The sequence below is a fragment of the Plectropomus leopardus genome, chromosome 20 (assembly GCF_008729295.1).
Source record: "Plectropomus leopardus isolate mb chromosome 20, YSFRI_Pleo_2.0, whole genome shotgun sequence".
Lineage (NCBI taxonomy): Eukaryota > Metazoa > Chordata > Actinopteri > Perciformes > Serranidae > Plectropomus > Plectropomus leopardus.
Genome location: NC_056482.1, coordinates 26,364,377 through 26,380,257, shown reverse-complemented (window position 1 = coordinate 26,380,257; position 15,881 = coordinate 26,364,377). Strand labels below are relative to the sequence as shown.

Here is a 15,881-nt window from a genome sequence, read left to right as displayed (position 1 = left end):
GGTCAGAAGATAATTTGATTACTTTGAAGAGAAAATGAGGAAAAAATGAACTCACAGGAACAGTGAATTACTTCTTCATGCTGAACGTAGGATTTGGAAAAATAAAGTTTAATATATAATAGAAAATTATATATCCGCCATGAAAAAACACCGGGGTCAATACCAGAATACATAAAAAAAAACGTAAAAACCAAAAAAAAAACCAAAAACAAAATGTATATTATTTAATGCTTTTCACTTTAAAAAAAAACAACACAATAACATATTTATTGTAACAAACAATAGAGAAATAAATTGAATTTAATATAAAAAACAATCAATACTTTTGAGGAATATCCTGTTACAACTTTCCCAACAAAAATGTTAGGGCTCAGCTTCCACAGATCATTTTGTCAGTGAGTATAAAAATAATATAAAGTATTTTTAGCGGATTTTTGTTCATCTCATCAGTTTCACAGTTTTCACTGCAACATAACGGCTCCCTCTAGTGGTGCAGCAGAACAAATGAAAAACTCAAATCCTCAGCATGAATCTGGACACCTTCAGTTCATCCTGAACGTCATGTATCTGTAGGCGTCCACCTGGCACATCTCCACCGGCTGGTTCTCGGCGTCTCCGGTGCTGATGAACCAGCCGCGGTATCTCACAGACTCGAAGGTGCTCTCAGAGACTCCCTTTGCCCTCCTGTAAAAGAGGAAACGGGCCATGTCTTCGTCCTCCCTGATGCTTTTCAAACCTTCCTTGTTGCGTTCCTGAAAGACAGATAAATAAAGAGAAAACGTCTTAATTAATTAATGTACGCATAGAAACATTACTCTGACATTTAAAGAAAGAAATGAAGGGCTTTACAATTTTAGGAATTATAGACTCTAACATAATAAATAACAACTTGGAATATAACGTGGCATCATTTGTCTGTTTACTCGCACGGCGTCTGATCTCAGGTGGAAACAGGACTACACCGACACATTTAAATCTTCCAAGAGATGTAATGAAGCACTTGGAGCTTGAGAAAATTAATTAATCTTTGAAAAGACAAGAGGGCAAATTTTACAAAATTTGGCAACCATTTATTAACCATTTCAATTATATGATACAATCTTTTACCAAGAGTTAGAGTCAGGAAATACAGATAAGGAACATCCTTTTTTTTTTGCTGTTGTGGTTTTTGTTTGTTTTTCTTTTTATTTGTGGAGAAATGACTGATAGGCTGATACACACCTGTAAAACCTATAAAGTTATACACCTTTTTGTATGGAAGACAGATTTTATTTATTATGTAAATTCTATTTATTTTTTCACATTTTACAGACTCTAATTATAAGACAGGTGTACATCGCATGCAATTATGTGCTTAAAGCTCATGTAACATCTCCTTTTTTTTTTTTCTTTTTTCTATTTCTACTTCCGTGATTAACATGGTACATTGTCTGTATACATATGTGCACAGATAGCAGAAGGTGTATGTATGTACGGCACTATGTAATATGTTTGTTCAAAAAGACAATAAATACAGTTTAAAAAAAAAAGAAATGAAGGGCTTATTAGCAAAGACACATTTATTTTATTAAATTTAATTTATTGAAAATTGTCATAAAAATGAAAAAAAAAATTAGGAGATAAATTCACAAATAAAGTACACAAATAAAATGAAGTAATGTGAGGACTTAGTACCCGCCCTAAAATCTAAAATGTGTGTGTGTGTGTGTGTGCATGTGTGTGTGTGCGTGTGTGCATGTGTGTGTGTGTCTGTGTCTGTGTCTGTGTCTGTGTGTGCGCGTCCGTGCGTGCGTGTGTGTGTGCGCGCGTGTGTGTCCGTGTGCAGGTGTGTGTTTGCGTGCGTGTGCGTGTGTGTCTGTGTGCATGTGTGTGTTTGCGTGCACGCGTGCGTGCGTGTGTGTGTATGTGTGTGTGTGCGTGTTTGTGTGCATGTGTGTGTGTGTGTGTGTGTCTGTGTGCATGTGTGTGTTTGCATGCGTGTGTGTGTCTGTGTGCATGTGTGTGTTTGCGCGCGCGCGCGTGCGCGTGTGTGCGTGTGTGCGTGCGTGCGTGCGTGTGTGCGTGCGTGCGTGCGTGTGCGTGCGTGCGTGCGTGCGTGTGTGTGTGTGTGTGTGTTTTCTGCTCACCTCCAGGAGCAGCACGGCTCTGTCGTCCTTCATGGAGCAGCAGATGTGCAGTTTGTCAGAGAGGGAGAGGAGGACAGTCTGACCTTCGTCAGCGGAGACGGTAGGAGAGCTGTACCTCGCCAGTTTGAAATTCACTGATGACGAGAAAAAGACGTGTTCAGATAATTAATTTGTAGTAAAAATACCATAGTCAAAAAATGCCCAATTACAAGTAAATTCAAAATTTCACTCAAGTAAAAGTTAAGAAATAAAACCAGCAAGACGTTCATCATATCATATTTCTAATGGCTTTACTTAAGTAAAAGTACCAATACCACTAAAAAAGTCCTGCATTTAAAATGTTACTTAGTAACATTTAGTATAATTAGAAATAAAAGTACCCAATGCAGACAAACAAAAAAACACCCCAAAACTTAAAAGATATTCAAGAAAAAAAAACAACCCAAAACTTAACAGTATTTTTTTTAAAAAATGAGAAAAAAACACCCCAAACTAGAATTATTTAAAAAAAGAAAAACAAAAACATCATCCAAAAAAAATTAAAAAACACACTCACATTATTTAAAAAAAACATTTAAAAAATGGCAATAAATTATCTGTGAATCGAGTGACAATTATTGATTTAATTAATAACAAAATGTCAGTTTTTATATAGTATAAATAATTTAGATATATGCTCTTTAAAAATAAAATAAAATGCAAAAATCACAATTAGTAAAGGAACTAAAACTTTCAGATAAATGTGGTAAAAGTATAATATTTCCCTCTAAAATGTAGAGGAGTTAAATTAGATTCATAATACTTTAAATATAACATTACACCATTGCATATGTTATGTAAAAAGTAACTAAATAAATGTAGTGGAGGAAAAAGTAAAGCATTTCTCTCAGAATTATCGTGGCGTAGAAGTATTTAGTTGTGTGTAAATGTACTTGCAGTACCTTTGCGTTCGCAGTTCCCTCCTCTGAGCGTGACGGCCTGCAGCTGCAGCTGTCCGGACGTTTGCACGACGTGTTTCTGAAAGACATCACACAGCGTGTACTGCTTCCCGCTGTTGACTCGCTGGTAAACTCGTTTCTCTGCGCTGCTGGTCGAGCTCTCCGTTTTCTCGATGATTGTTTCTGCGGAAAAATGGAGGCAGATTTTTTTTTTTGTGCAAAATATCGAGATAATCTTGCCATTTATGCTTTATAACTCACAATTTTGACTTTTTAGTATAAATTTTTGTCACCTTTATCTCATAATTTTGAATTTTATGTCATTATACGGATTTGTTTTATAATTTAGACTTTTTATTTCACAGCTAAGATTTTTTTTTCAAAATTTTGACTTTTTTTATTTTGTGCTTTTGAGTTTTCATAATTTGACTTTAATCTCACAATTTGTACTTTTTATCTCATAACTTCAGCAAATCTGACTTTTAATTTTGACTATTATTTAATTATTATAATCAATAATTTTGACATAATTAATTTAATCCTTTTGTTCTCCATATTTTGACTTTTTATTTTATGGGATTTGATTTTTTCATAATTTTGACTTCAATATCATTCTTCATACTTTTTATCTCATTATTTTGATTCATTTCACAATAATTTATTTTATCTTATAATTAGATTTTTATCTTTTAATTTTCATAACTTTGAATCATATGTCATAATTCTTTATAATTTTTATTACCCCATAATTTGGTCCATAACCATTCATTTAATATTTGTTTTTATAATTCTGACTTTTATCATTTATTTTTGACTCAACCATATTTTTTTATTTTTATCTAAATTTTTGTAATCTTGTTTTTAATTTTAATTCTAATTTTAATTTAATTTTTAATTTTAATTTTTATTTCAACACTTTAGTTAATTAAAAAACAACAACTATATTTTCCCAATTTATAATTTATCTCATAATTTTGATATTCATTTCATATTTTTTCAATAATTTTGACCTTTAGCTCATAATCCTGACTTTTACCTTTTAGTTTTTATTTATAATTTAGATTTTTATCTCATAAAATTTTGATTTTAATCTCAAATTTTACACTTCATCTCAGATTTTTTTAAATAACATAATTCTGACATTTATTTAATAATTATAAATTGACTATTTCATCTCAAAATTTGAACTTTTGAACTGGACTTTGGCGACCTCGAGCATCTCGAGAGTTCATTTTATATAAACGCACAGGTGTTGCAGTAAAGCTGTTATCGATACTTGAACAGCTTTGACCTCTTTTACGTTTATTTAAGTGAAAATATGAAATCTGCATTTTTTCGGAGGCGCCGCACCACATACTGGTGATCGTTGTATTTTTAGTTGTTAGAACTGGGATTTTGTATATTTTTTTTTTTTGTATTTGTGGAGCAGAACCCGGAAGTTCTGGTTTCACTCTGCTCTCTGAGACGCTTTGAGACGGTTTTTGTTGTTGTCGCTCACCGATCACCAGACTGCTCATGATGGCGCTGCAGAGCTCGTCGTCTCTGAGCTCTCTGTGGGGGCAGCTCAGGGACTTTTTCATCCTGCTCGCCGCGAGCAGCACTAACGCCACTGACTGCAGCGTTTTCGGGTTATGGGAAACCACCAGGTCCAGTCCCATGTCGAGTTTAAAAATGCCATCCTTAATTTCCTGCACACACACACACACACACACACACACAAACCGAGAGAATAGAAACCATGACTTCATCACGTCCTCCTACAGGTGCTTCTTCTCATCTGAGTCACAGTTTATGTTAACTCTTAAAGATTTATGTGCAAAAAAACAGCATCTATCGAGTGAAAGTGTGTCTCTACAACAGTAATAATAAATCAATATACAGTGAGAGAATGTCTGTTTGATTGACCTTCAAAAAAAATATAAAATCAAATAAAATAATAGTTAATTTTACCTTCATGTTAAAGCAGGGAGACTCGCATCCTGTCGCATCGCAGTCGGTTGAGCTGAAATTCAAATGAAAATGGAAAAAAAAATCAAATAAATAAAAGCTCGGGATTAGTTTCATGTGTATATATACACACACACACACACACACACACACACACACACATATATATATATATAAAAACAGTAAAAAGAGGCAAGAAACTGAATTGAACTGAAAAAAATCTGTAGGGAGATTATTAGATATTTTCAAAAAAGGGGAAAAAATGTCCAGAAATCTAAATTTGTAATTGTTATATTATATAGTTAAAATAATGTTATAGAGAAAAAAAAATTTCCAGCACTTTTAACATTTTTTTTTTTTTTTGGAAATTTTCGTGTAACTTCCTGAGTAATTTCTCGCGTATTTCTGGGCCATTTCTTGTTGCTTATTGCCTCCTTTCCATTCTTTTTGCAAGTTTTGGAAAGAAACAGACCCATTTCCTCGGGGTTTAAAGGGTTAAAGTACCAAACAATGGAACAACTCAAGTAAAAGTACTTGAGAAAATGTACTTCCACCACTGGCAGTTTAGTTATATTTTGTTCCCCCACACATGAGGAAGGTAAGTGAGAAGTGAGAAACGCTGGCAGGCAGACTGCAGCTGTTCCCGTTTCAGAGAGGATTTCACAGCAGCTTCTCTAAACGCAGAAAAATCATCGACGTCTTTCTCCTGTTATTTTAATTTCTTATTTAATTAAAACAAATTTCGTTTAAAAATAAAGTTTAGACACAAATAAACTTTCTTGTACTTACTCGTCCAGAGCTTGAGACAGATCGAAGTCGCACATTTTCTCGATGTAAAGTGTTAGAGATTCAGAGAAAGTGTTTTCAGTGAAGCTCCCAGTGTTCGCGGCGTCCCAGCTGAAAGCTGAATGAACATCTGCGTCTGAGTATCTCTCTTATCTGCTCTCAACTTCCTGCTTGTAGGTTGTGGCGACACACAAAAACTTTCTCTCAAAGTGACAATCACACACACACACACACCAAAGCCCACAGTGGATTAAACCAGCGCAAACCGAACAAAACACACACAAACCAATGAAAATAAAATTAAGTAAAATAAGATAAAATAACATAAAATAAAATAATACAAGATCAGACAAGAAAAGATAAAATAAAAAAAAAAATAAAATAAAAATAAATAAATAAATAAATAAATAAATAAATAAATAAAAAAATTTTTAAAAAATAAATTAATTAAAAAAAATAAAATATGAAATATAGAATATAAACTCATACCAGTCTACTGGAATGCATGGGTAAAAGAGATGTCTTCAGCTTAAGTTATAACTATATTTTATTATAAAACAAGTAAAAGTGTTGTAACGTATTTGTGGTTTTATTGTGGATGTTTGTGCCAGTAAATATGAGCTCATTTGGCTTAGAAAAAACTTTCCCCCACCTCCAGCGTCTGAGTACTGCGGGGACGGGCACGGCTCGTGCACTCGTGGTTTGTCTCTCTGCCAACTTTCATCGCCCTTTGAGGGGAAATATTGTGGCTGCAGGAAGATGCAGGAAATGTGAGATAACAGGCAAAATCAGGGATTTATTCAGCCTTTGTGGTGTGTTTGCTCTCTGGTCTCCCTGCTGTATGCAAATGAAACACGCAGGAGTCAGGGAAAACCCTAATCTGGTTTATGTTGGAGGATGACATGGTGGTGACGGGGTTAAAAGCCCAGGGACACCAATTCGACATCAACGCCCAGGGCGAAGGTTGACTGTACAGATCTGCTCTGTGCGTCACGCTGCAGCTCAGTCAGATATTAACGAGGTTTTATTTTTAATGTTACTGTGACGAGGTGCAGCGCGTCTGTTTAAATTACAAAAACGACCTCGAGAGGCTGCGATCAGCTCGGCGTGCTGCACACGGACGCCTCGTGGAGGTCTCTACTGAGGTCGCTTTTCTGGTCTGATAACTTTAGTTGCTTTGCAGATTATTAACCATTTAAAACCTGGATCAACATGCCTTTCACAAGCATTTCAACCTCTGGAAACTGAGAAAATTGGTAGGAAATCTCTCATGAATTGCAAAAAAAACCCTCCAAAAAACCCAAGAAATTAAATTGAAAATTAGCCGTGAGGGGATTATTAGATGTACAAAAAAATAAATAAAATGAAATATGAAAAATGTCCAGAAAACTGTATTTGTGATTCTTAAAATTATTTATTAAAATTATGCTACAGACAAAAAAATATTTTATATAATTATTCTATTTCATTCTTAGCAGTAATTTTTCCTTTTCCTTTTTTTTTCTTTTTAGCTTTGTTTTCTTATTTTCAGGTTATTTTCTTATAATGTTTTACAAAATTTGCAATTTTTTGACCATTTCTTGCCAAGTTTGCCCTCTTCCTGTATTTTTGAAAGATTTTAAGCCAATTTTGCTCAGGTTGCAAAGGGTTAAATGGAATTAAGAATTTTTGCACGTGAGTTTGCTCAGGTTTCAAAGGTTAAATTAATAATTCAGTATCTTAAGACAGACTTAAAATAAATCCAGATTTGGTGTCAGATGGCTCGGACAGAGGTGAGTTGGGCAATATCTCAGACTTTACTCTGTTCTGCTGAGTTTCGAAGAGCTGACAGAGATCGTCACTTTCTTTGAATACAATGTGAGCTTCCAGGAAAACCTGTTCTCTGGCATTAAGCGAGCGTCCACCTTTCTGTGTATTTTGAAAACCACAGAAAAGAGGAGGGGAACTCGGTGTAATTTCCTCGGCAGGAAGTCATCAGAGACAGCGGTGGAAACAGCACAGACGTGTTATCCAAGGTCAGGGCGCTCTGTGAAAGAACAATCCAGAGTCTCAACACAACCTGTAACTGCAAACATTTCGGCGTATCATAGTCTGAAGAGCAAAGTGTTTCAGTAACATTAATAAAAGCTGCACTTTACTGAAGGGAAAGTCCTGATGTTACTGCTGCATTACAGGCACTTTTCATTCTTCATGTTGTGATAATTGTGTGTGTGTTGATGCATGTGTCCTAAATGTAGTCCAGATTGTGTATTTGAGTGTAATCAGTGAATTTGCAGCTCAGCTCCTACAATAAGTCTAAAATTCACTGTGGGAACTAAATAGTTACATTCAGACTGTTCAGGTCCAAAAATGCTCCTGACATTTTTGATCCCACAGCCATCAGAGCAGAAAAACAGGACTTGTATTATTTCTGGGTGTCATTCTGGGCTTTTGACTCTGAATTTGTCATTTTGACTATTTTCCACCTGATGAGGTCATTTTGACCATATTTGGCATATGGAGGAAATACATGCTATTTCCACTAGGTGACCTGTCACAGTCAATGTAGCTGCTGATCACTGACAGATCCCAGACTGTCATCATCATCATCATCATCATAAAAAAACCTACTACTAAAAATAAAAATCTACATAGCATGCAGTATATTTTTATATTTATATTTTTTTCATCTAAAAACACAGTGACATCATAAAAACCTGGCATTTAAAGGCTTAAAATTCTGAAAATTAATGAATATTTGATATTCATGATTAGCACTGATGTTAATTAAAGAAATTTACTCAATAAAAGCAAAAAATAATATGAACGTATAAAGTTTTTTAAAGACGAATTTTGTAAAGCTCATTTCAGAGCGCTACGAGTGTGAGTAATATTAAAGCGGGCTCTAAAGGGTTAATGGATTTGACAGATCGTTCGTGTGAAATGAAAATCTCTGTTATGAAAAAGTCTGTAGCAGGAGGTGATAGTGATGCTACTCACCATACTGACCTATATTTCTGCGGCCGATGTTCCTGTGGCAGGAAGCGGTGCAGTTGGGGCCATGATACACTTTGCAGTTTACGTGCTCAAAAACGTGTTCACATGTATTTAAGTGATTTAAGCGATCATGCACAGATGCACCTGTTTTACTCCTGTTGACTCTTTGACTTCAAGTTGTGAACATTAACCCTTTGAAACCTGAGCAAATTGGCTTTATTTCTTTCACAGAACATGGAAAGAAGCCATCAAAAGCCATCAAAAATGAGTAAAAAAAACCCCAAAATGACCAAAAACTAGCAAGAAAATAAGAACAACAATGAAATGAGCAAATTTATTCAATGTATTTACAAACATGGGGAAAAAAGACAATAACCAACTTGGCAAGAAATGTCCCACAAATTGCGAAAAAAAAATGGTAAAATGTTACAAGACAAGTTTTTAAAGGAGTGGAGAATTATGAAAAAAATATCCATAAAGTAGAGATAATTTTCCAAAAAACTTTATTCATATTCATATTTTTGTATTCAAAAGTATTTTAATTTTTTTTTTTTTAGAAAATAACTACATTCAGCACTTGTTTGTTTTCATTTTTTCCTCTCAAGTAAGTTTCTTGCAATTTTTCTTTCTGCAAATTTGGGGGCATTTGTTGTTAAGTTGCTCATTGCATTCTCCCCATGTTGCTGAAACCAGAGCGAAATGTCTTGATTTCTTAAGAGAAGGCAATGATGCTACTTAACAACAAATATCCAAAAATAAGCAAAAAAAAAAGAGAAAAATGAAAATGAACGAAAATGAAAAAATGAGTAAGAAATCACAAGAAAATAACCTGAAAATTCGCAAGAAAATAAGAGTAATGAAGGAGGAAATGATAAAAGTGCTAAATATATAAATATAAATATATCATAACAACTTTCAGCCCATACTACAACTGCTGCACAACAATTTCCCTTTAGAAAAAACGTTTTGTCATATCTTATTTTGCATCAACCTGCAAAAAACACCTTCTTCTCATTCCCTTAACTTATCTTTAAACTTTCCAAGTAAGAAAGTAATAAATAGCAAGTCACAGTTTTAGTTTAAATTTAGATTTTGAATAGATTAAAAAGAAAATGAATTAAAAATAGAAGAGGGTTAGAGTTTGAAATAAAAAGTTGCCTCGTTCCATGGCAAGTAATAGATAAATATCTATATGCATCTGTACATATATAGACTTCCTTTGTACTTTGTGTGACATGCACACTGCATGCATAATTTCCCCAAATAAATGACAAAACAGAGGATCTGAAAAACACATTAACAATCACACACACCGGATATGAAACAATAGACCGGGAGAATTTCGTTGTTTCTTTTTTTAAGGTCATGACTGTGGAGGTAATATCAGTGAGTCAAAGATGGAAAAACAGCTCTAGCTTCTCCTCTCTGGGGGATAATCTGTGTTGCGATTTGGGGATGTTCACAAAGATGATGGGAGCAGCTGGAGGAGGAACCAATCATGGTTTAGCCTTTATTAATTTAATTGATGAACAGATTTTTTTTTTAATGGTGTGCAATCAGTCTCACAGCTTTTACCGTCCGGCTACATCAGTGAAAGGGGTCAGAAATGATTATGATTATGATTTTTTACAGATTTCAGATATGGCGACCGATATAGTGTTAGTTATGTGGATTTTGCTCTGATTTTGGACCGATATGATTACGCAAAAGTACTCAGGAGGTGGCTTTCTTAAACATCTTTTATTTAACAACATGTCCCGAAAACAGCTAAGAACACCTCACAATAGCATAAAATAACGTGCTGAGACATGGCATAGCCTAGTTTGTTGCAAAAACGGCCAAAACCACAAAAACTTAGCATGTTGAAAAAATGACCAAAACAGCAAGGCTATAGTATGGAAAAACGTCAAAATATGACATGTCCCAAAAACAGCTGAAAACACCTCAAAACAGCATAAAATAGTGTGCTGAGACACGCCATAGCATAGTTTGTTGCAAAAATGGCCAAAAACACAATAACTTAGCAGGTTGAAAAAATGACCAAAATAGAAAGGCTATAGTATGGAAAAATGTCAAAATATGACACGTCCCAAAAACAGCTGAAAACACCTCAAAATAGCATAAAATAGCGTGCTGAAACACGCCATAGCATAAACTTTTGCAAAAACGGCCAAAAACACAAAAACTTAGCATGTTGAAAAAATGACCAAAACGGCAAGGCTATAGTATGGAAAAATGTCAAAATATGACACGTCCCAAAAACAGCTGAAAACACATCAAAACAGCATGAAATAGCGTGCTGAGACACGCCATAGCATAGTTTGTTGCAAAAACGGCCAAAAACAGAAAAACTTAGCATGTTGAAAAAATGACCAAAACGGCAAGGCTATAGTATGGAAAAACGTCAAAATATGACATGTCTCAAAAACAGCTGAAAACACATCAAAACAGCATGAAATAGCGTGCTGAGACACGCCATAGCATAGTTTTTTGCAAAAACGGCCAAAAACACAAAAAATTAGCATGTTGAAAAAATGACCAAAACGGCAAGGCTATAGTATGGAAAAATGTCAAAATATGACACGTGCCAAAAACAGCTGAAAACACCTAAAAACAGCATAAAATAGCGTGCTGAGACACGCCATAGCATAAACTTTTGCAAAAACGGCCAAAAACACAAAAAAAACTTAGCATGTTGAAAAAATGACCAAAACGGCAAGGCTATAGTATGAAAAAATGTCAAAATATGACACGTCCCAAAAACTGCTAAAAACACCTCAAAACAGCATGAAATAGCGTGCTGAGACACGCCATAGCATAAACTTTTGCAAAAACGGCCAAAAACACAAAAAACTTAGCATGTTGAAAAAATGACCAAAACGTCAAGGCTATAGTATGGAAAAATGTCAAAATATGACACGTCCCCAAAACAGCTGAAAACGACTCAAAACAGCATGAAATAGCGTGCTTAGACACGCCATAGCATAAACTTTTGCAAAAACAGCCAAAAAAACAAAAAGTTAGCATGTTGAAAACATGACAAAAACGGCAAGGCTATAGTATGGAAACATGTCAAAATATGACATGTCCCAAAAACAGCTGAAAACACCCCAAAACAGCATAAAATAGCGTACTGAGACACGCCATAGCATAAACTTTTGCAAAAACGGCCAAAAACACAAAAACTTGGAACTGGATAAATTAGCTTGCAGAGACACGCCATGGCAATAAATGTTGCAAAAACATCACAATATGGTATGTTGAAAAAATAACCCAAAAAAGCAATACTACAGTACGGTCGAAAAATGTCAAAAAATGACATATCCCAAAACCAGCTGAAAACAACATAAAAAATCCTGCTGAGACATGCAATAGCAAAGTATGTTGCAAAAAACAGCCAAAACCACCAAAATAAAGCATGTTCAAAAAAACACCAAAAATGCCATACTACAGTATTGCAAAAAAAATGTCAAAATATGACATGTACCAAAAAATAACCCAAAAAAAGCAATACTACAGTACGGTCGAAAAATGTCACAAAATGACATATCCCCAAACCAGCGGAAAGCCACATAAAAAATCCTGCTGAGACATGCACCCCCCCCCCCCCCCCCATCTCAAAAATGCATAAACTTAAACTCAATATGACAAATGCAAAAGATTACAGTTATTTCCCCCAGACTCCCAATGTACAAAAAATTACGAAACAAAAATACATACAAAAAACATAAACATAAACAGTGCCAAAAATGATATAGGGATTTAAAATTTAAAAAAAAACTAAAAAATTCAATAATTCATACCTGGTTTGTATATAATACAAAAATCCAATGTTATGGACAGTAGAATATCCCCTGACAGTGCCGTAATTGAGCTCAAAACACTATATGTACTCAAGTGCAGTACACATTTAAGGTACTTTTGTGACACAATATGTCTGTGTGGAAATGGAAAAGACAAATAAAAAAACATATTTTAGAACAGGGTTGAGTTTATTTCCTAAGAAATTGGATTATTGAAATTGTTAAATGTAATTGAGTCTCAATGCACCCAAAACTGGCAGCATTCACAAAAAATAAAATAAAACAGAGGAGTTCTATACAAATGTAACCTGGACAGAAAGAGGAATTGCTTTAACTGTATAGCTCTCAATAACTCTTGCAGTAACAGTGTTATTGTACCTGAAAATTAATTACCTCTAAACTACATCCTCAAATTATACTCTATCTAAGGAGTCATATATTAATACACACTTCTTCAACCCAACATTTCTCTCAATCAGTTTAAGTACAAAGTAATGATTATCTTTTTACATTCAGTCTTCTGATACCATAGAAATGAAGTTATTACAACAAAACAAAAAGTAAACAGCTGAAAAATATTTACTCAGAATTACACAATTATTAAGATTTCTCCTGGAGTATGGCAATGATGATAACACTGAATGAATCAAAAAAAAAAAAAAACAGAATCAAAATAGACAAAAAGGAGATATTAGCGGTGCTAATGTAACACGGCCGGTAACACGGAGCTGACTCCTAAACATCCCTGCTGCTGCTTTAAGGTTCGGATTTTGTCAAGTTTATTTTTAACGCAATACTCACAAGCAAATAGTGCATGTACTGTATACTGAGAGGTGTAATATGTCTCAAAAGGTTTGAGTGGCAACACGTTGGAGAAAAACTATTTATGCACTATTTATTGTTTTAGTTGTTGACATTATTTTGACTATAATGGTTTTGAATTTAACTCAGATTTGTTTAAAATATTCTGTTGTTTGGCAAAATATTGCAATGTTTTGACAATAATTAATAGTAAAAATTAAAAAATCAACATATGGTTTCTTCAACTTTCATTCAGGAGCAAAATCAGCCTTCAAATTTTAAAGGAACAATGATTTGACTTTTTATTGTGGGACGATTATCAATAATGACTGATTTTTTTCTCGAGATAACATTGTTAGTTATATCGCCCTGTAATCGCCTATAATATCAGTATATCAGTACTTTTATTCAGTAAAGGCTCTGAATATTTTTTCAACAACTGCACTAATGTATCCCCAAACTGAAATATGTGAGGCCTTTGCCCTGAATAACATCTGTATTTGTTTTGTCCCCGTCCTTTTACAGTGTATTCGCGATACAAAGGATGTGACAGGACGACCCATCAATGACGATATACATTTGGCATGTGAGTACTGCATTAAAACTTACACTGATTTTGGTTTTCCTGTCAGACGACTAACAGAGAGCCGTCCTTATCATTAATATATTAATATACGATCACAGGGAACACAAAGGGTTAAAGGTTATTTAGAGGCCATTTCTGACATATTCCACGTTTACACACATGCAACAATGACGGCTTAAAATGCATGTTAGGCTAATGTCAACAAACAGTATGGGTAATGGAGTTAAGGTGGGGACTGGATGCGTACTTGCCAACATGTCCTAGTGAAATATTGTTTGTCTTATACACACACACATTCTAGTACTCTTATCTTTATGAGGACCCTTGACATACTGCAGTCCCTAGCAAGTACAAGGCCACATTCTCACTCTTACACACACACACACACACACACACACACACACACACACAGTTAGACACACTTATGTACTTTCATGTCTATAAGGACCCTCTTTGTCATAATGTATCCCCAATCTCTTACCCTCACCTTTACCTAATTGTAGCCTGAACCGTAACACCAAGTCTTACCCTCAACAGGCCTTTGAAGAAGTGAGAACCAGACAAAATATCCTCACTTTCCAAAAATGTCCTCACCCTGTTGGTAAAAAAAAATGGTCCTCACAATATAGCAATAACAATAATAACACACACATTCTTGTACTTCTATCTTGATGAGGACCCTATCAACATAATGTATTTCCTAACACCCTAACTTTAACCTAATTGTAACCTGAACCCTAAAACTAAGTTTGAACCATAGACTGTATATAACGATGGACGACAGGAAAGTTCCCCCATAGGGTAACATTTTACTCGAGATCGCCCCCTGGTGTCCGACTGCAGTATAGGTCATAAAGCCCGCCCCTCCATGTTAGTGAATGGAACAAAGGTTGAACAAATACCCAAAAGTAGTAGTTCTCATCACCTTGATGTTTGTTCAAATGTTTATTTTGGTCATAAATTCAGTTTTAGAGAGTTATACAATTAAACAAAAAGCAGATTTTCTGCCTTGATTGACAGCTGTGTCAGTCAATACGTGCACACATGTTCAATGGCGCTGCTCGTAATTGGTCAAATGTCCGTATCAGCGCCCATATCCTGGATGTTTTAGCTTTATTTAAGCATAGCAGGGGTAAGTGGGGGTGCATTGTCTGTCTTTTAATTCAGTCTATGGTCTGAACCCTCAAACAGGCCTTTGAAGAAGTGAGGACTGGACAAAATATCCTCACTTTCCAAAACTTTCCTCACTCTGTTGGTTAAAAACTTTGGTCCTCACTGTGTAGCAAGTACAATAACACACACAAACACACACGATGATAGACGGATAAAGCAGACAGATGTCAACATGTACTGGAATGCAAATATATGTCAGACATGATAACAAACAAGAAATTAGTGAATGTTAGTGAATTTCCTTCAAAGCCTGATTTATCTTTTTCCTCTGTTGTCAGAAAACAATTAAACACATGTGAGCCTTAATGCTGCACATTTCACAATGTTGATACTCTTAACTTAAGGATTTGTTTATGTTGTGTATCCATAGTGGAAATCGGGGTTAAATTCCTTCTTCATACTCAGTGAACACAGCTGATTTTGAGATACTGTACGGCAAAAACACGCAACTTGGGGAGCAAACAAGAGACAAAAACAAGGTAAGGTAAAACTTTACAAAATATATTAATTTCAATATTCAGTATTTAGTGGCTGTGCAGAATTTCAACGCAACTGAGTTCGTAGCATTGCAATGTTTTAATTTGAAAACATTCATTTGTTCTGAATTTGCAATATTCGAAGCTAAATTTGATTTTTTTTTTCCTCTTAATTTTTCCAATGTTGAGAAATTCTGATTGAAAATTCAAATTTTTCAAAAGTCCTAATTTCCAAAAAAAAAAGCTGCTTTAGAAAATTAAAATACAAC

At 34.7% G+C, this 15,881-nt stretch overlaps 1 protein-coding gene and 1 long non-coding RNA gene across 2 annotated transcripts; one reads left to right on the top strand and one right to left on the bottom strand.

Annotated features, from left to right (window-relative positions):
• Nucleotides 1-268: 268 nt before the first annotated feature.
• il1b (interleukin 1, beta) lies at nt 269-6,040 on the bottom strand. Its single transcript, XM_042509609.1, has 6 exons — nt 5,801-6,040; nt 5,015-5,066; nt 4,563-4,752; nt 3,068-3,247; nt 2,127-2,260; nt 269-752 (listed from the first exon to the last, which is right to left on the bottom strand). The coding sequence occupies exons 1-6, from the start codon at nt 5,833-5,835 to the stop codon at nt 543-545; spliced, it is 801 nt and encodes a 266-aa protein (XP_042365543.1). The 5' UTR covers nt 5,836-6,040; the 3' UTR covers nt 269-542.
• Nucleotides 6,041-12,753: 6,713 nt separating this feature from the next.
• On the top strand, nt 12,754-15,683 carry LOC121959619. Its single transcript, XR_006106936.1, has 2 exons — nt 12,754-13,963; nt 15,507-15,683. It is a non-coding gene; the product is annotated as an uncharacterized LOC121959619 (long non-coding RNA).
• Nucleotides 15,684-15,881: the final 198 nt, after the last annotated feature.